The 21,677-nt window shown below is 39.7% G+C and overlaps 1 protein-coding gene across 1 annotated transcript in view; it reads right to left on the bottom strand.

Moving 5' to 3' along the window:
• Ca10 (carbonic anhydrase 10) overlaps positions 1-21,677 on the bottom strand; it is a 443,665-nt gene that overhangs the window by 253,611 nt on the left and 168,377 nt on the right. The window contains exon 3 of the mRNA XM_048366537.1: positions 2,409-2,551. Coding sequence (XP_048222494.1) covers positions 2,409-2,551 — 143 coding nt within the window. The remainder of the gene's footprint in view (positions 1-2,408; positions 2,552-21,677) is intronic.

The raw sequence follows: 21,677 nt of genomic DNA, 5'->3' as shown, positions 1-21,677 counted from the left end.
TGTCCATGAGTAAAACTGTGACATAAAACACAATATTACTGGGGTGCATTTAACCTGTCAACACTCAGGCAGTCACAAACTTCAAAATGTGGTGCCTTGCCTAAATTGTATAAAGCCACCTGTTAAACAAAGTGATTGAAAAAAAAAACAAAAAACCTTTTTGGTTGTATACTTCTTTAAGTGAGAAGAAAAAAAAAACCTGTGAGAAACTAAATTCAGAACATGAATCACTTCCAAAACAACTCTCCAACTCATTAAACATCACCTTTACAAAGCTTGCAAACAGGATCTGGAGATTGTCTACAAAGTTTAGGCATTTCATTATCAGGCACTCTCGGCAGCTACTGTCTGCATTTTAGCTTCTCCTGTTCTTATATGCAAAAGTCGCCATCAGCCAGTTCTCAGGTCTTCAAATCTCAGACAACACAAACAGTGCCAGATATCAATATTGGCATATTTAGAAATCAACATTTCCCAAATCCCAAAGTCCAATACTTTTGCAAATTGATTTGGATCAGGTACACTTTACTGTATTGGAAGGATTTTTTAAAAGGACATTTACATTCCCCCCTACTGAAGCAACTTCAACATGGGTGTGACAGGCTACCTAGTCTCTTCTTTCCCAGTACATTTTGGAGAAAAACAGTCTTGAAGTGCATTTCTTTCTTTCACATCAACATCTTATTCTAAAGGTGTTTGGTAGAAGATGGAATATAAATCCAACATTTGAATTAGCTTGGCATCATTCCCATCTTATTCTTCAATGAACCCTTTATTTAAAGATCCTTCAAATGTACATTATATCTTAGGTAAGTGATCCAGTTCCTTAACACAATTTCAGGACCTGACTTCTGCCATCTTCTCCATTTGCACCCCAAACCCATTGCTCTTATCTCTGGCATCTGTGCTTTAGCCTTGCTGCTCACCTTTTGGGTGAATTCTGGAACTCAGGAATTCCGAATGGAGCCCCATCTTGCCTTGGGATTCTTTTTTATTACTTTCCCCCCTGCCCCAAATACAATTATCACCCTCCATCATCATTTCCTCCAAGAAAGAAAAGATGATTGAATATTTGGTCAAAACTTCAACTTTTACTTCTTAAGTCTTAACCAAGAAATGCAGATATATTTATGACTTTGAATGACTTATCTTTTTTTTAAAGAAAAGTATGTATAAGACTATATCAAATTCCTTTAGAGTTTATAAAAATAAAACTGCCAATGAAACAATAACCATGAACAGCTGAGTTTTCAATAGAATGAGAGCCATCACCTAAATGAGCTACACAAGCCCTTTCTACAAATAAAAAAAGGCTTCTCAAGTCATATTTAAAACAGTTAGCACGTATGTCACAGCTAAATGGACACATGCTCACAGTCAATGTTACTTAAAATCTGCTTATGACTTGAGTGCAAAGTCACTAACAAATTTTTAGTGAGTCATTAGGTTCGTGTGTGTGATAGTGCTGTGGTTGAAAATGTATTCTGGCATATCAGAAAGACAAAAATCGAGGCACAAACCCTATTTTTAAAACAAAGCAGACTTCCCATGAGGAAAACTGAACAGAGTCCATGGGGCCCAAACTCTGGAAAACCCGTCCGTGGCAGTAATATAATATTTTTGTACATAAAAGAATTTCCTCTTGAGTTCACAATGACTGAATCACCTTCAAATACAATTTTCTGTGTGAGGGTTTTTTTTTTTTACCCCCTCTCCACCTTGGACATTCTACACAGGCGGCCAAATAGAAGTGAGCTGTCTAGAGTAACTTTGGGGTCTGAGAAGCCCCTGTGGGCACTGCGCCCTTCTGCAAATTAAGGAGGGAGCTCATACCAAAGGGAAGAGAGCTAAGGAAGAATGCAGGTGTGAGAATCACAAAGAGCAGCTCAGCACTTCTGGGAAACAGTGGGGATTCATAGCCAGCTAGATGACCCTAGGAAGATTAATTATTGATTTTCTTATAAATCATCTAAGATGATGGTTGTTTGTTTGTTCCCTCTCCCCAAGATGATAAATGTCTGATTTTACTTTTCATAATTTTTTTTCTTATCTTCCCACTTCATTGATATTAAAAGAAAGCCAAGGAAAGAATCTTACAGCATTTTTCTCACTCATGGAGTGCAAGAAAGACAAAGTATTTTCTGACCTTTATGGGGTTCCCAGGGGCTAGGCCTTCAAGCAACTTCCATGGGGTACATAGTAATTACAAGCTTTAGAGTTTGACTTAGGGAGGTTGCAAAAGCACACTTTAGACATAATTATATTCATTGGCAGCAAGCCTAAAATCGGTTGCATTTTGAGGTGGCAAGACAAACTCATCGGAGACAGATGCCTGGGGATCAGTTTTCAGAAACAGCATCAACCCTCTGCTCAATTCACCACAGCATCAGCATGGCGGCTTGGCTTACCTTCCTGCCCCCAGTGTTGATGCGCAGGGGCGTTAGAAAGGGGTCAAAGATCATGTGGCTGGTCTCTATGTTGACTGGTGACTGCCGTTTCCCCACAGAGCAAAGGTTCCAAGCTGAGTTCACCAATCCCCAGAAAGAAGGAACTAGAAACAAATAGAAATTAGGGAATTAGCCTGGATGAAAGGGTGAGGGAACCATGATAACACAACAACCCATAGTTAGTGAAATCAAAGCAAAGTATCTACTGGTCCAGATCTGGAGGTAATTAGTATTACTTTCCTGGCTTGGTCTTTAATTGAACTCTTTAATTTAGCTTTTTTTGTTATGGGCCAATGTATCTTCTGACCCCTTAGCATTGGTACTCTGGCATAATGATTTTTTTTGGCACGGGGGAAATGTATCATCTTTGTAAAATGTCCCAACTATTACCACAAATGTAGTAATTCCAGTACTGATATCCTGCTTTCCAACTTGGCAGAAACAGTTTAAAAATCAGCCTTGTCCTATCTCCTAAGTATTCGGTGCTTTTTCATAGAAAATGTCATTCAATATGTGCAAAAATTGTTTCTATGAGTTGTCAAGACTGAACAGAGGGTTTGGAGTATTTCTATGACCCTCCTCCCCCACCCAAATCAATGCTAGACAAGAGCTTGACAACTCGGCTCTGTCTTTGTTTGGTGAAGTATGGCGCCATTAACCTAATGTGCCAGCAGCTGAAGAAGGCAATCGTTTGATAGGCAGAAAAATGACATCGGAGTGCTGAGTGCAAATATCCAAAGGAAAGCCGTCTGCTCATTTTCAGTGTCACATTAAAATATCTATTAGGACAAATCTCTGTGGAATTCCCAGTTTTATTTTCTTCCTTGCAAGAAAGTTAGTGGGGAAAGAGGGAGGGCAGACATAGTAATTTTGTGTTAGTGAAGAAACTATACTCTCAATCTTTTATGGCTTTTCTCCCATACTTCCATTGAGACACAGGATTCAGATGTCCTGTAAATGTTTATGAGATTTTAGGGCCATTCATCCACTTGTTCCCTCTCTGTGGGTATGGTGAGTTCATCTTGTTGTCTCATCCTTGATTAGGTAGAATTGGGAGGAACCAGAAAAGCACTAGAATAAAGAACATGCCAGGGAGGTCAGTTTAAGCAGAGTGTGCTGTGGAATTGTGGGTATCCTGAAAGAGGTGAAGCCAAGGGGTGAGACACAGAGGAGATGATTGTTATAGTTATGCTGCAGCCCTCCTAAGTGTACTTGGCCTCTCAGAAACTGAAATTTAATACTGCTTTTAATTTCGAGCAACCATTGATCCTGCCCATACTGTAGAAAGGAAAAGGAGTCTGGGGGCTGGGAATATGGCCTAGTAGCAAGAGTGCTTGCCTCATATACATGAAGCCCTGGGTTCGATTCCCAGCACCACATATATAGAAAACGGCCAGAAATGGCACTATGGCTCAAGTGGCAGAGTGCTAGCCTTGAGCAAAAAGAAGCCAGGGACAGTGCCTGGTGGACATTTGACAGAGTCCTATAAAGCAGGAAAGGAATTAGGATAGATTATATGTCTAGTCTCATTCAAGTCAAAAACTCTGTGACTTTTCTATTTGTTCTAGCCAGTATTGGGAAGGAGTTGGTTACTAGGAAAATACTTGCAATGCCAATATATAGGATGGGCTCTACAACATGGTAAATACTTAATTTGCTATCGTAGATGCCAATAACCCTCCAGTGACTCCATTTGTTTAGTTTAGCAAGTTTGAATTGGCTTTCTCACCACTGTTAACAGTTTTCAAAATGGCAATCATGGTTAGAGTTTCAGAGAAGGTAGAGGAGGAAGAGAACATTTACACATGTTTCCTTGCTGTTTTCATTCTTTGTTGCTTAAAGTATGTTAATGAATGTGAACCACTTGTTTGAAAGGTATCTTGTTTTGCAAAACTCATATTTAAGGGATTTTTTTCGCTAACTATGTACTGGCTTATGCTGGCAATCCTAGTTCCTCAGAAGGCTGAGATCTGAGGATTATGGTTCTCAGCCAGCCTGGAAAGGAAAGTCTGCGAGACTCTTTTCTCCAATTAACCACCAAAGAGCTGGAAATGGAGCTGTAGCTCAAGGGGTAGAGTGTTAGCTTTGAGAAAAAAAATGTGCAAAGATGGCTCCCAGGCTCTCAGTTCAAACTTCAGGACCAGCACCCCCCCTCCCCACACACACATGTACAAACATACTTTACTAAATATACAATTATCTGGCTGGGCACCTGTGGCTCACACTTGTAACCCTAACTACTCGGGAAACTGAGATCAAAGGGTCATTGTTTGAAGCCAGCTCAGGCAGAAAAGACTTATCTCCAATTTTCCAGCCAGAAGTTGGTAGTCAAGCTGTGGATCAAGTAGTATGGCACCAGCCTTGAGCAAAAAAGCTAAGGAAGAGCATGAGGCCCTGAGTTCAAACCCTGGTACTTCAATGCCTGAATGTGTGAGCATGTGTGTGTGTGTGTATGTGTATACACACCCACGTGTGTGCGTGTGTGCACATGTGGGCACACACACACAAAGTAATTGTTTGTCCTAGGTTGATCTCTTTGTTGTAAAACAACTGGTTTACTCTTATGGTTATCCCTGAAAACTTTTAAGACTGTTATTAAAAATAAAGCCTCTGACTGGGCATTTTTCTTTCTCCTCTGCCAGTGATGTTCATATAAGTAGCAAATGTGATGATTGTAGGGATATAGTCAGGGCACTGGGACAAGTCAGCTGTGAGCTTACGTAAGTCATGGATTCCTTCCTTAGCCATTTTTTTGTCTCTGTGGCTGAATAATGAATGCTTATCCTTCCAAAAGATGGCAACATCTTAACCTCAGAACCTGTGAATATACCACATGCTGTAGTTTATATCTAAAATATGGCATGAAAACTCATGCATTAAATGCTTGCTCCTCATCTTGCACTATTGGAAGGTAGTAGAAACTTTAAGAGGCAGAGTCTTATGAGAGGTTTTAGGTCATAGAGTTGTCTCCTCAAAGGTCATATGGGATTCTTCCCCTTCTGTTTTGCTTCTCAGACACCACGAGGTTAAGTAGCTTCCTCCACCATATATTCCTGCCATGATGTCCTACCTCACCACAGGCCCAAAAGCAATTAGGCCAACAGACAGCAGACTGGAACCTCTGAAATCAGGAGTTAAAACAAACCTTCCCCCACCCCCTCTCTTTTCTGATCCTGGGGCTTGATCTCAAGGTCTATGTACTGTCTCTGAGTTTTTACTTGCTCTAGGTTAGTGCTCTACCACTTGAGTCACAATTCCATTTCTGGCTTTTTTGGGTGGTTAATTGGAGATAAAAAGTCTCATGGACTTTCCTGCCCAGACTGGCTTCAAACCATGTTCCTCAGATCTCAGCCACCTGAGTAGCTAGGATTTATAGGGGTGAGCCAACGGCTCCTGGCTCTTTCCTCTTTCTAAGTTGAGAATCTCAAGGTATTTTGTTTAAGTAACAGAAAGTTGACTAACACAGATAATAAAAGATGCTTTACAGGTTGTAATTAAGTTAATGATGTTGAGATAGAGAGATGATTCAGATGGGCCCATTGTAATCAGGGTAGGGCTTACAGGAGGGAAATAGGAAGTCTAGTAATGTAGAAAAGAGACAAAGAAGAACATGGAGATCACTGGGGATTATATAGAAGTTTGCTGGCTTCATTGATGGAGGCAGTGGTATGAGCCAGGGAAAGCAGACAATGTCTATGAGCTGGAATAGGAGAGACCATAGTGACTCACCAACAGCCTCTGAAAGCAATGTGGGTTTGCTGACATTGTGATTTTCAACCCTAAGAGAGTCATTCTAGACATCTGACAGCCAGAACTGCTAAGATAATAAATATGTGCTGTGTTAAGCTATTCAGTTTTGATCATTTGTTTCAGCACTGGTAGGAAACAAATACAGCCCTTTTCTTTCAGTAAAAATCCATGAGACCAAAAAAAAATCTTTTTGACAATCTAAGATAGGGCATGATATCTGTTGAGGAAGACTTCTCAGGGAGCCAGCTGTGTGACAAACGTAGTTACAGCTGGCACACATTGCATTTCATCTACTCTCATGAAAATCATTAACAGAAAGAATCCCAGCCTCATAAACTGGTTGTAAGACAGTTATTATGTGGGCAGATGCTACCGTACTTGGCTAATAAACTTCCTATCCAGTAAGTCCCTCCTTTTCCACCAAAAACACAAACAGCAAAAACTTGATGTGAACATCTGCCTTCACTTTTATTGGGCATGGAATTCGTTATGACAAACAGTTTTGAGATTTTATATCCCCACACAGTCAGGGCCCCCATTTCTGATCAAACCCAGGAGCAGTCCACACTGTTGCACTTGTATTGTTCATTGGTTCTACTCCTAAAGAGGTATGTAAGTTTATTCACCGCTGTGTGGCTGGTCTTTCATTACCCATAAATGGAGTTTAGAAACAAAAGCCATTCAAATCATTGGAACTAAATGTAACAAGGCATCCATGCCTACAGGCAGAGGGTCAAGTCCTCAACCCCAGACCACACAGCCAGGTACAGGCGAGTACAGAACAAAGACCAGGACCTGTTTTCAACACTTCTGGTGTCACTATGGTTCCATTGTTCTGAAGCATTTCTTTCCAGAAGACTCCATTCATGAGCAGATTCTCAGGTCCAGGGGATTTCAGATCTAATGGCTGCCATGAATCCGACAAGACATGTGCTATTATTCCTCTTTTGGTATATCTAGAGGTACAGGGCCATCATCAATTTTGCAGTTAAAATGAATTTCATGGAGAAAAGTTCAAACTGAAATGATCTCAAGTAGTGTTAGGGTAGCCATACAATGAACTATAAGGAAACATAGACAGAAGAAAGGGGAGGGAAAAGAGCTCCAGTTCAGGCAGGGAAGATGTATTTGTAGGGTCCCAAGGAAATGTGAGGCGAAATACTGTTCACAAAGAACTGTTTTAGAGATAGTGTCCAGAAGCTAGCTGGCCTGGGCAAAGTTTCAGTCCACATAGAAGTGAGAGCAGTGTTAAGTGCTGGGGCAAGCTGAACCCATTGAAGCCAATCAAAGAGGCTCAAGTATCAAGCAGTCCAGGAGTAGGCAGACAGTTGTGGTATAATCTAGCTGTAAAACAATACTGTAGGGCTGGACACTGCCTGTAATCCTAGCTACCTTTCAAGAGGCTGAGAGGTAAAGATTGCTGTTTGAATCCAGCCAGCCATGAATGTCCATGAGACTCTTATCTTCCATTAACCACCAAAAAGCTAGAAGTGAAGCTGATCAAGTGGTAGAGAGAGGGCCAGCTGTTAGCAGAAAAAGCTAAGGGGTAGTACCCAGGCCTTGAGTACAAGTCCCAGTGCTAGCATGAAAGAAAGGAAGGAAGGAAGGAAGGAAGGAAGGGGGGAGGGAGGGAGGGAGGAAGGGGGGAGGGAGGGAGGGAGAAAGGGAGGAAGGGAGGAAGGGAGGAAGGCAGGAAAGGAGGGAGGGAGGGAGAAAGGGAGGGAAGTGAGGGAAGGGAAGGAAGAGGAGGGAAGGGAAGGAGGGAGGGAAGAAGGGAGGGAAGGAGGAAGGAAGGAAGGAAGGAAGGAAGGAAGGAAGGAAGGAAGGAAGGAAGGAAGGAAGGAAGGAAGGCAGGCTTGCTTTAGGATAAAAGGAGAATGGAAAGGTATAGAGTGCATGCTTACCTGCCTCTGGAGCCTTCATATCAAGTATGCACAGATGCAAGCATGCTCAGGAGTAAGCCAGGTGCTTTTATGTGCAGAACAAGGATGGATATATGAGTTAGGCTATAGGACTCATAGCAAGAAACTCTCCCTCTGGGTTTTTATAAACTCTTGATTATCTCCAAGTTTCAAATACTTAACTATTGTCCATAATATTATCCTTTTCAAGTTTCTAGATAGACACCTGATGTTACCTTTGGGAATAGCAGTGGTAGCACTGATTCTATTTCTGAGTTCTGAGCATCTCTGAAATTCTTTCTTTCTTAGACCCAACAAATCAGATTTTAAAACTTGATTTTATTTTCTCAAGTATTGGTTATCATGGTTTATTGGCTCATGTTGGCTTATTTCCTAGCTTGATCGATACAACTTATAGTTGAAAAATACAGGTAAATGAGCTGAGACTGAGTAGGAATCATTTCAACTAATTAATCAACAATTGGTCTGAAAGTGTTTGAATTCCATCATCCTTGGCATTTTTTTCTACACAGACTTCTAATTTACATCTAAACTAGGACATACAAAAGACTTGAATATTTTTGCAAATTAATTTTCACAGAAACTAAACAAAAGAATTTCACTGCTATGTGTTATCTTGCCAGAATATTTCCCCCATGGCTGTATTGCCATTCTTACCCTAACTACAAGTCCCCAGTGTTCTCTTGGCTCTAGGTCCAATGAGCTATAAAAGATGTTCAGTCACTCTGTTTTCTATGGCTGAAATCATGGGCTTTGGCAAACTCAGAGCAAAACCTGTCAGCTGTTTGTTCAAACCAGTGAAGCAGAAAAAGGAAACAAACCAAAAAAACAACAACAAAAAAACCTCCCAGTTTACTTTATTAATACACTTTGGCAACATCCAGACAAAAACAAAGTTTACACTGAAACAAGCAATAGGTCAAGAGAACAAAGAACAAGAGGAATCAAGCCCTATATTAAAATTGGCCTTGATGACAATTTTTATCCTCAAGAAGGTTTTTTAAATTCACATCATGCTTTTTAAGAATCCTCATTATTTATTTGTCCTGAGCCAGCAAACTTTGTAGAAATAATATTGTCAGGCAGGGTGTTAGGCACTGGGAATTAATTTGTACAGCGTGTGTGAATTTGCTATCTTAGGAGAACAAGGTAAACTCAGTTCTTAAATGTTGACTGAAAGATTATGATATCAGTTATTGAGCTTGGCAGTAATAATTCATATCTACCGAGGACCTACTCTGTGCTAAACCATGCTTGGGTTGTCAGGAATGAACGAAGCAGGTAAGGCTCTTACTCTCATGAATCTTGGAGTCAATTGGGGAGTATAAGAGAAAAACAAATTTATATGTATTGATCTATGTAACAAAAACTTCTGGTTAGCATGCCATAGGGACCATTAAGTCGGTGACAAATTATAGAATAAGTCAGGAATGGGAGAGCTATCTGAGCAGAATGGTCAGAAATGATCTCCAAGGAAGAGACATGCAGTAGACTGTGGAAGGAAAGTGGCAAGTAAAAAGAGGTCAAGGCAGAAAAAAAGAGTGGCAGGAGGAGTCTTGACAGAGAAGCTTTTGATGTGTTCAAGGAATGGGGGAGAGCAGGTTGACTTGAATCTGATGGGCTAGATGAGGAGAAAAGTGAGATGAGATAGGGTTATGGAGGCTGATTGGGGGGTAGATGACTAGGGTCTCTGTGTAAACCAGTAAGGATTTTGCATTTTATTCCATATAACAGAATCTATTTTGAGGTTTTAGGCAAGGGAGCATGTCTGTCTGGCTTATAGATTAAAAAGAAATCATGTATGTGCTTTGACTGGATTAGAATGGAAGTTTGACTATGCGCAGTTTGAGCAGACAAAGAATTGGTTCCCAGGTACTAATATGGGGCGTGTGTGTGTGTGTGTGTGTGTGTGTGTGTGTGTGTGTGTGTGTGTGTGTGTGTGTAAGTTTAGTCCTGTTGTTTAGGCTGTTTTCAAATTCTACCTCAAAGGAAGTCCTAATTGAATGTTTTGTTTTTTAACTGTTCTCTTCATCATATGTGCCAATAAAACAGCATTTTTCTAGGCTCCAATGAGTGCTATATAAATTGTAATTTGAAGCAAAGATGATTTCCATGAAATCTCAGCTGAGGCAATCTTTTCTCAGTTTTAGGAAACCAACTAAGTCCCCAACTTTTTGGCCAAAGAAAAGCAAATGAAAGTTGGGAAAATAAACATTGATATGAGACATAGCTATGGTGAATTCGACAAGGAAAGTCTTCCACTTCAATATAGCAATCTTAACTTTGGGGTTTTACAAGAGAGGAATACATTTACATAAGAACTCATATTTTTCCTTTGCTCTTTCCCTTACCAATGTTGATTTACTGCCCCTTTCCCTTTTATCAACTGTAATAAATCTCTACTTTATTAATTATTAATGAACAATCTTAAAATATACATGGCTATGGGTTTTGGGGCCCTTTCTGATTTCGTATGGTGAATTGGCCACGTAATTATCCCCCATTGCTGCTGGACTCTTTCTTCTTGACTGGGATTCGAATTCGCAGTACATAGAAGACACATAACTAGGGCCTCTTTTCCCTTCCTTGGGTATCTCCAAGGAGTTGCACATATCCTATTTAACATGTTGGCATTAGTTTGTGCATTCATCTACAAAAATTAATGGAGCATCTCTACTGAATGAACCAGGGACAGTAAGACAAATCAAGTACTCTTACTCTTAAGGTTAGTATAGTGGAAAGATAAGTAAGCTAGAAATTCATTATAACAAAACAGTGGATCATAAAAGGCAAATGTATATGATAGCTTAAATACAGATAAGAAAGCCAGCTGACTACCTGGCTCTTTTCTGAAACCATAGGGAATGTCTTCCTAGTAGAAGATTCATTATTGCAAAATATACAAGTATTGTTAACTAGTGAAAAGACTGAAGGACTTCATCCTAAAATAAACATACTATAACAACTGAGAGTATAATTAGAATTTCAATTGATATTAAACAGATAGTATTTAAAAGCCCACAGATCATCTGATTTCCCCAATTTTAGAGCTACTACAGTAGAAGAAGAAAAATCATAAGTGACTCCATTCTCACCACAGGACCATGAGTACAGGTAGCCTTAGTCTCTTGGTCTATTAAGGGGCCTGAGAGTTTCGGAGTTGTTTATGAGATTAAGTGAGAACATGTCTATATAAGGTCTGGTATAATATCAGTTCCATAAGAAGTAGTGGATAGATGTCACAAGAGCAGCGAGGGAGGAGGTATTGGCAATAGCATAACCATCCACACTGTGATTGTACCTTAGTAAGCATTCTTGGAGAAAAGATTAAAAAGTTAAAGGGGATCTAGGCAAGATGGTAAGGAAATGAAGCTTTCAGATTCCCATGCACCCTCACCCAGTTTCAGTGGAGGGAGCTCTGAAGGAAGTCTAGGTCACAGATTGGCCACTTAATTTCATAAATAATTTTATAAATTTCATAATTTCATAAATTTTAATAAAGGATGTGTAATTACTTCTTGGATCTATCATCCTCAAAGTCTGGGTAGATAGAGGGGCAAGCAATGAGATGGGTCATCCAAAAGGGTTTTAACTCCAGAGACAAATCATTTTCACTTTGGCATATTTCAGGTTATTTTGTTTTATAGCAGCACAGTCACCTTCCCATTTGTAGTTGGTTCGGGTGTTGGTAAAGGACTAGCATCCTTGTAAATGTATCTATTGGAGTGAAGAGAAAGTAAGGGAAAGGGGGGTGTTTTGTTTGTTCATCACTGTCTCTTTATGTATTCTGTGTGCTAGGAATTTGACATATCTTGCTTTATCCTCCCCATGCTGTAAGATGATCAAGTATCATCATTATATAAAATAGAAGAGTATGACTCAAAAAGGTCAGATGACTTCCCAAGTTCACTTGGCTAATTACTAAAGGGTTTAGGATTTGCAATCATTTTTTTCCACCTAGGAAAAAGTCAAAGTAATATATGTGTGGTACCGGGTGACCCAAGGCACAGATGTGTACACCAAGATGCAATCATCTTCTCCTCAGAAGTGACCGTGTGAACAGGATGGAAAGCATCACACGGCATAGTCCACTATTCAGACACACTTACATACATTCTGAGTGGTTCTTTAGATAGCATGGTGCCTTTCATTTGGAGTAATGTGCCTTTGATACTACCCCATGTCAATAGTGCTATCCTTATGGATGTTTAAGTCAAAATACAACTTTCATCACTTGAACATGCCTTACTTGTTTTCAACTGTTCTATAAATTTTTATATATATATATTTTTTTTCCCCCTATCTTCTTTTACCATTAAAAACCAATGCTCCAATAAATAGCTGCAAACATCTTCTTTTTTTATACGGGCACTTTCATCTCAGTAGGGGAAGATCCCTAAAGGTAGTATTGCTCAGTCAAAATGCACGCATGCTTTATGTTAATGGATACTGGCAGAACACATGAAAAGATGCTGGTGGTGTCTATGAATATTTACATTTCATTCAACTGTGTGATATGTCCATTCCCCCCACCCCCCATCTCCATAGTACTGGGATGTTATTCGTTATTTATTTAGGCAGCTGAACAGGAAAGATGGCATTTCACTGATTTGATTTGCATTTCCTAACTACTGCTGAGGTTGAATATATTCTCATATACTCTATGGTTATTTATATTCATTTTTCTGATCTTATTCTTTATGTATTTTTCTGGTGCTTTTTTTGGTATAAATTTTAGCTATCACTTGAACTGTAGAGATAGAAACCCTCATTATATGCTATAAATATTTTCTCCTGGTCCATTATCTGTCTGTTAACATTGTTCTGGATGTTTGGGGTATTTTGTTACATACTGATTAAATTTTTTATATGATTGCATTTACTGACATTTTTAAAAAGTAGGATTTTGGGGCTGGGGATATAGCCTAGTGGCAAGAGTGCCTGCCTCAGATACACGAGGCCCTAGGTTCGATTCCCCAGCACCACATATACAGAAAACGGCCAGAAGCGGCGCTGTGGCTCAAGTGGCAGAGTGCTAGCCTTGAGCGGGAAGAAGCCAGGGACAGTGCTCAGGCCCTGAGTCCAAAGCCCAGGACTGGCCAAAAAAAAAAAAAAAAAAAAAAAAGTAGGATTTGTATTTGTTTTCTTATTCAAGATGGCCTATCTATTTTTTCCTTCTAGTTTATAAAATATTTTTACTATAGTATATTTGTAAATTGATTATTCAAAAATATTCTATTCTATGAGACAGGGATCTAAGATATTTCCCAGATAATAGTGAATAAGGCCAGCATTGTTTATTAAGCAAATCATCTTTTCCCATCTACTTTAATACCCTTTTCAGCACAAAATAAGTTTTCTTATATAGTAAATATGCTTTTTGTCTTTCTAAAATATTCTACCTGTTTTTATATAATTAGTCTGTCATTACAACACTGTTTTGAATATAGTAACATTCATGGTAATTTATAAACTCAAGTTTCCTCATCAGAAAAGCACCAGAGACTCAAGCTGTAGGGAAATCTGCTAGGATTAATAATCTTAGGAACACTAAACATTTGTATGTTCTCAGTATTCCTGAGAACCTAAGATTATGGGAGTCTATCTGGCCCATTCCTATGACTTCAGGCAGTTAGGTACTGGAATCATACCTAATAGATAGATTACCTGCCCCCTTTCTTTTTTTTTAATTTTTATTGTCAAACTGATATACAGAGTGGTTACAGTTTCATATGTTAGGCATTGGATACATTTCTTGTACTGTTTGTTACCACCTCCCTCATTCCCTCCTCCCCCTCCCCCTTTCCCTTTCTCCCCATAGTTGTTCAGTAGATTTACACTAAACAGTTTTGCAAGTATTACTTTTGTAATCATTTGTCTTTTTTACTCTGTGTCTCTCGATTTTGGCATTCCTTTTCAGTTTCCTAGTTCTAATACCTGTATACATGGTTTCCAATGTACTCAGATAAGATACAAAGATAGTGCAGGTACAACCACAGGAAGGGGATACAAGAAGATCATCAATAATAGAAGCTACGGTTTCACATCGCATGTTGAAAGTAATTACAACAGTGATATAACAGTCGTTTCCATAACATGTAGTTCATTTCACTTAGCATCATCTTTTGTGTTCATAAGGATAAAGCTATTAGGCTCTTGTGATCCTCTGCTGTGACTAGCCTAAACCTGTGCTAATTATTCCCTATGAGGGAGACCATAGAGTCCATGTTTCTTTGGGTCTGGCTCACTTCACTTAGTATAATTTTTTCCAAGTCCTTCCATTTCCTTACAAATGGCTGCCCCCTTTCTTAAAAAACGTCTCAAAGAGAAATTTCACTTCTTGAAAAGTTGTCTCTCTTATAAAACACACAGTCAGAGAAGCTTTGAGGGTGATTTGTTGGAAGATACTGCAATAAGATAGACAGGGCATAGATCGAGGGGCCAGAAGAACTCGATTTGAATCTTGGTTCTTCTAATACGCATCACATATATTGACTGTGAACCATGTGTTCGACAGGGTCTTATGTATTTCCCATGTATTTCCTCACTTAATTATCTGTGAAGAGGCTTGGTTATTTCCCTGGTTCTTGCAATTCTTATGGAAAGCTGAGGCACAGAGATGTTCAGTAACCCATCCAAGATCAAAATAATAGCAGCAGTAGCAGCAACCATAACAACCAAACAACTCTGGCTGTCTGCTCCACATCTTTTGTTCTTCATTCCAGGGTTTGACTTCTTTTCTTGTCTTTGAGACTTAACTTGCATCAAAGATACTTTTCATTTTGTTTTCTTTCCTTTTATTTTTCTTGAGCCTCACTCTCCTAATTTGGGAGATCAGGTTACTTTGGGTCCTGGTATCTATCCACTTAAGTGAAGCCAATGAAATTAGTCACAGTGGTCACAGCCATGTCTGTTTCCTATCCAGCTCTGGAGCCATGGCATTGGGCAAAGACTGGGAGGAAGGGAGCTTGGACAGCAAGCTTTTTATCAGTGTAGTCTGCTGCAGAACTGAAGCTCAAGGAACTGAGTAACTTACCCAAGGACATTCTGCTTGTACATAGCTGAGCGGGCAGTTTTACTTCAGGTTTAACTTACACCAGCCTTTGCTCTCACTCACTGCACAGACCCCATGCAGCAACTAACCAAGCTGAACTAAGCTTCTGTCATTTTTCTTTTCCGTCAATATTTTGTTTTCTCACAATGAAGGCTCATGAATCAAATGATTTACTCCTGAGAAGATACCTGAACACTTAGAATAAATTGTGGTTTACACAAGCACTAGGCTTTTATGGGTGGATCTCAGGTTTAAGATTGAGCCTGACAATGTTGCTGAGTCCTCTCAGAATGCATTTCTCATTTTTTTTCCTTGCCCCTTGTAATTACGGGGGTTGCAGAGAAAATCCCTGGGAATAGAAGAGTGCTTAAATGCATGCTCATAAAAGAGCTCATTCATTCACTAAGTAGTCTCCATCTACTCAGCTTTGAAGGAAATGATTGGGTTGATGTCTCTGGATAGCCACATGTGCTGTTTGAAAATTATAGAAAATCTCAATCTGGCTTCAAGGAGCCAGATGCTAGGGTTTCTGAATTTACCACCTGGGCATGAGAAGAAAGCATCAGGGTCATAATAATATAGCCTCTGAAAGTAAATGATCTTTTGCATTTGAAAATTCTAAAAGTTCACTGAGGCAGTATCAAGGAAACATTTCCCTCAGATTCAAATATCTGGTCTACCACTTTTTCAAATCCTACAAAACACCTGGATATCTTAGAATACCTTGTCCTTTATCTATGTGAGTAGGGTTAAGTGTTTTATTCTCAGTTTCTCCTCTAACTCTCCCTTTCTGTGCAATGTGCTTAGCAATGCAAAATCACCCCCTTTGGCAAATGCCAAAAGTAGACAAATGAAAAGTTAAGACAGTAATGGTAGTTAAACTCTAGCACCCAGATATATGAACATAAGATGAGCCTAGCTTTACAACGTAGTTTAGTAGTAGGCACTTCAGATTTTTTATTGTAATTTCCCACTGCGATTGAATTTGTGTAATCCTTCAGAATACTACAGCTGTTCCAGTTTCTTTTGAGACTGACATGTATTTATGGCATTTTCTTTTACATTTGAAAAAATAGTGGAACTCTGGTTATCTTCCTGAGGCATTAAGAGGAATAACCATGCCAACAGAGTCTTGCAATTCAAGCACAGCATACTCAGTCACTATGTGGGGAATAAAACACGTAAGTGATCTGTAATTTTTTTTTTTTTACAGTTTTAGTACTAACATAGCTTTCCCAAATAAGTCTGCAATTTGTTTTCTATTGTGATACAGAAATTAGCTTCTCTAACTTTTTCAACATACTTGTCTTAACTTTCTGATTTAACAATTGTATATGCATATCTCATATTAGCCAGGTAAAAAAATTGCAAGTCTCTATCTCTTTCCAAATCTGTGTTTTATTTATTTATTGGTTGGTTGTAGAGCTTGAACTCAGGGTCTGGGTGCCGCCCCTGAATACTTTTGCTGAGGGCAAGTGCTCTACCACTTTGAGCCATAGCACCACTGCTGGTTTTCTGGTGGTCAATTGTAGATAAGAGTCTCATTGATTTTGCTACCCCACCTGTCTTTGAGCCACTATCCTCAGATCTCAGCCTCCTGAGTAGCTAGGATGACAGGCGAAAAGAAAGGATGGATGAGAGAGAAGAGAATAAAGTGGTATGTTTTGCATACCATTTCCTTGCCAGTGACTCACACTGCCATCCTTCAATACAATTTATGGAATTAATGGATTGTAATCTGAGAAGCACTTTTTAAAGTTTGTGTCCATGAATATGGTATGTTCTGAGCTCTTGAAATTGGTCCTCTGGATTGGCAAATCCTGTATTCATGGAGTCAATTAATCATGGAGTGAAAAATATTAGAAAACGTACCTCTTCACATTTATGTAAAATAGTATACTTACTGAAATGAACTCTAAATATAGGGGCTTTTAAAATTAAGACTTAACATTTTTTTCTTTCTCTGATGATTCTGTATTCTTTACCTTATATACCATGTATTCATGTGCACATCTGTGGGAGGGTGAGGGAAGGTCACAAAATCTGAGGAAAAAAATGGGTGAAAAGTGCAGCAGTGGAGCTCACTGGACACTGATGACAATGTACTATACAACTCATGGGTGGAGATGGAAAGAGGAATGAGAGAGAACAAGGGTACAGAGGACACTGTACAAAAGGAAATATACTTATTACCTGATGCATCTAAATGTAATCCTTCTGTATATCACCTCTATAATAACAATAATTTAAATAAAAAAATAGGAAGCATACTTTCAGATTCTATTCTCACCCTCCTGAGCAGGAAAATCTCTCCTGCTGGAGGATCAGGGACCTCTTAACTTAAAAAAAGGAAAAAAACAAAACAAAAACCTAAGAGTGTTCCACAAGCAGAAATAAAAACAGTCACCCTTCTTTTTCTCTTTTATTAAACAGTCAGAGGGAACAGTCAGCAGTATCTAGGAAGTTAAGGTGGAATTCTTCAGAGATGATAGGAATCGTTCATCTGCTATGATCTGGTTTGAGAAATCATTGTAATTACCATAATTAAGTGTTCAAGAATCCAGAGAGAGATAGGGCATTGCACCCAGGATACCACTAAACTATAATCTACACCCTACTCCTGCTACCCTGATGTCTTGAAGATTAGAAAAAAAGAAGAATATCATATTGTTGCTAACATTGTGTAAGTTAGCCTATGCTGGCTACATCAGACATACTTATTCTCTAATAATGCAGTGTAACAACTGCTTAAGGGCATTTACACTGTATTGGATAAAATGATTTAAAATGTCTAAGAGGATATGTGCAGATTATATGAGGATACTGTGTTATTTTATACAAGGGACTTGAACATCTAAGGCTTTTGGTAATACAAGAGTGTTCCTGGAATCAACCCTTTGCATATTCCAGTTCTCTGTAATTCCAGTGAACAATGATATAGTCCTGGGGCAATTATCTGATCCATCCTGTAAAATCTTCAGTTTGCATCTAATGATCAAATCTGAAAATGAAGCAAAATAATACCAACTCAGGAGAATGTGAGTGACATTGGTAAGTATAACTTTAGAATATAAAAAATGCCTCTCTCTTTGGGTACTTATGCTTCCTTTTCTCTCTCTCTCTCTTTTTTTGTTTTTGCTAGTACTAAGTGTAATATGGAGGTCAGATCTGGCCAGCGCCATCACTGGCTGTTGAGGGGTGTCAGACTGACTCCATCTCAGATTAATTAAAGAGAGCAGAAGCCCATTTCGTCTTTACTAAGGTCTCCCCTGCCCTATCCAGGGAAGTTCCCCTTTGCTGTGATAAGATTGTGCAAACTGCTTGACTACCTGAGTTGAGAAACACTCAAGGTTAAACCTGTGACATCCCATGAGTAGGTGTATCCACCTGCATCATGTGAGCCCCGCCAAATCCATGTGCCAAGTCTAACATGATAGGTTGGTTCAAACAGTTGCTTTGAGGCAGATTGTAACTCCATTGGCCACCTGCGTGTGACCTGGAATGCTCTGTAAGTGTTGTAACCTCATTGGCCACCTGGGCGTGGCAAGATTGACCATGTGGTGTTTTCCTTTATAACTCAACCCCAGCATGGGCTGGCCAGCCTGCTTTTTATGGTTGTGGTTCCAGCTCCCGAGTCTGGGTCATGACCCTGGCCCATCAGTATACTTTTTACTTCCCCAATAAATCCATCTTTTTACTTGAGACTGTCTCTGAGTGGTGGACTCTTGGGGGGGTAGGGGATCCCCCCTTGGGCCCCATTTCATTGTGGTCCCCTCCCTTGGGGGGACCCCATTACCCTAAGGCTTGAACTCAGGGACTTTGCACTGCATCAGCTTACTTGCTCACAGCTAGGGGTCCACCATTTGAGCCACATTTCCAGGCTTCTTTTTGCTGCTTGCTTACAGATAAGAGTCTCCTGATCTATTCTGCCTGGATTGGCTTTGAACTGTGAACTCTCCATATGAAAGCAACAGGAGTAGCTAAGATGACAGGCTTGAGCCACTGGCATGAGACTAGTTTCTATTTTTTTTTAAGCATTTCTTACTTCCACACAGCACTGGCCCAAGACTCAATGATAAATGAATATTGGAAGGCTTTGTAAATGTATATAATTCTTGGCTTCTTAATTATTCATGTTTGCATTACAATGTGCTTATCAATGACCTGCTCGTTGGTAGGATCTCTGCACATCCACACAGTTTTGTTCTCCAAGCAACACAACAACTGGAGTTCATAGTGTGAATACAAAGGCAATGTCTTCCTTGACATGCTTGCTAGAGTAGGGAGCAGGGATGTGGCCCTCTTCCTTTGTTGTTGCTTCCTATGGAGAAGGTGAGAGTCTTGACAAACCATACTTCAATCTGAAGCCTCTCCAGGGGATTCCCAACTACCTAGCAAAAGACATTCAGGCTGATCTAAGCTAAGCCTTCTTTTAGAGACTGATCAGCCTTAGCAGTCCCCCTCAAATCAATGGCCGTGGACATTAAAAGTACCACTTTTTTTTTTAAATAGTGAGAATCGGAAATTTTCTCATTATGGTTGGCAGCTCCCTGGTTTGCCCTGAAAAGAACTCAAACTGCCCCGAGGAAATACAAGTTCATGGTGACAAGAGATTAAAAGAGCATTTGAATTTGAAGGGCCACGATGCTGAGGAGACTCAGCAAGGACTGCTCACAAATTTAATCAGCAGTGAACACATCCTGAAAAGTATCCTCAGCAACAGATCTGAACCTTAGCAGCCTGTTTCGCATAGGGCTCCCTCAGCTGCCCTTTGCCTGCATTTACTTATCTGTGTATCTCTGCATCTCTCTATAATAATAATAATAAAAACTATCGTTTTCATCAAAGTGGGTTGTTTAAAAATTCCTACTTCAGCCTGGCGGCTTGGGTTCTGTGGATTATTCTGCTACGACAATATCAACAAGCACAGAAAGGAAAAAGAAGAATTGCTTTGGGATAAGGAAGGCTTTTTGAAATGTAAGGTTTTGTTGCAACTGGTTTTTCCAAAGTGAAATCAAGGCATACTTCAGAAGATACACCTCAGATTGCTCAAGAAATAGAAGAGAGTATTGGCATTCTAGTATCCTGGCCACACAAGTGGGACTCAAACCCACAATCTGGTATATCAGCCACCATGGTGGGACTTGAACCCACAACAATAAGGTCACCAGCACTTAGTCAATCCAGCTAGGAGTCTTTTACTTTAGCCATGTACAGCATCTGTTTGCCACTATTGGGATGGTGAAGAACAGCACTAGGCTTCAGTAAGGTTGGAGTTTTAAAGGCAAAAGTCACACAGGTGGTCATGTACCACAGGTAGGTGGTGAGGCAAGTTAGGCAAAGCAAGCCAGAAGACATACAGAAGCAGAATTGGTGGTTAGTGATAGCAATTACAATCTGGTAAACTCCAGTAAGCAAAGCAAAAGATCATTTAAGTAAGCAAAATACTCTGTTCAGTTCTTGCTTCTGAGTGTGATTGGTTTGTACAGCACACCCATTTAACTCCTTAATTTACCTTAAATTTCTCTCTCTGGCATTTGATTCTGGTCTTCCTCATTCCTTTGTTTTGCAAAGGTCAAGTAGCTCTAGATCAAGCTGCTTTTGGCTCCTGTTATTCAGCTTAAGTTTGCCCTTCCCCAGGCCCACTACCTTGTCTAAGCCTGCTGTTTCTAGGAGCTCTAAAAAGGGGGCTCCCATACACCTTTCACTTGGTTTTCACAGTATGCACTTGTAATCTTATTTCAAAGTCTTTTGATAGTCACCTTATGCAAATACATGTTCTTCTATTTAAACAAGCCAATTAGGAGAAGACTGTGAACCTGAACTCAACCAATGTGAATAGATGGGTGGGGCCTGCTGTGTTAGGGTTAAATAGTGTGTTGGGGGGAGGAGGGGTTGTCAAGCGGCCTGCTCTGTATGCGCACTTGCCAAATGTCTGGCTGATAGTGCATCCTTCTGCAGAAGTAAATTTTGCCATGCTGAAACAACTCTTTATTATTAGTTTTTGTCTATTATGTCTCTAGTGGTTCTTGGAGAACATATTTGTAATATTCTATCTGTCCGTCTGTCTGTCTGTCTGTCCATCCACCTATCTATCCATCTATCTGTCTATTATCTATCTATCTATGTAACCTATCTATCAAATATATCTATGTACCTATTTATCTATGTATCTACCTATTATAGCTATCTAGGTATCTATTATAGCTATTTATCTATCTTTAGAAATTGGAAAATCTAGGTAAAAAAATGAGACTCTAATGAATGGTTACAAAGCACATTCCTAAAACAAGTAGGTCTGTCCCCTCCGCAGCATACCACAGTGTGTATCCTTTGTCAAACATCATAGCAGAATCTTGGCTCGGGGCCATGATTTGGGCAACAGAGATTTACCTGGGCAAAACATTAAAGAGGCTCCATCTCAACAACAACAACAACAAAAATACCTTCTGCAATGGCATATACTTATCATACAGCCATGTGGGAAGTATACATAGGAAGCTC

Source organism: Perognathus longimembris, chromosome 17, assembly GCF_023159225.1.
Source record: "Perognathus longimembris pacificus isolate PPM17 chromosome 17, ASM2315922v1, whole genome shotgun sequence".
In the NCBI taxonomy this organism is placed as follows: domain Eukaryota; kingdom Metazoa; phylum Chordata; class Mammalia; order Rodentia; family Heteromyidae; genus Perognathus; species Perognathus longimembris.
The sequence above is the reverse complement of the archived record's forward strand: the minus strand, read 5'-3'. Positions and strand labels throughout refer to the sequence as shown.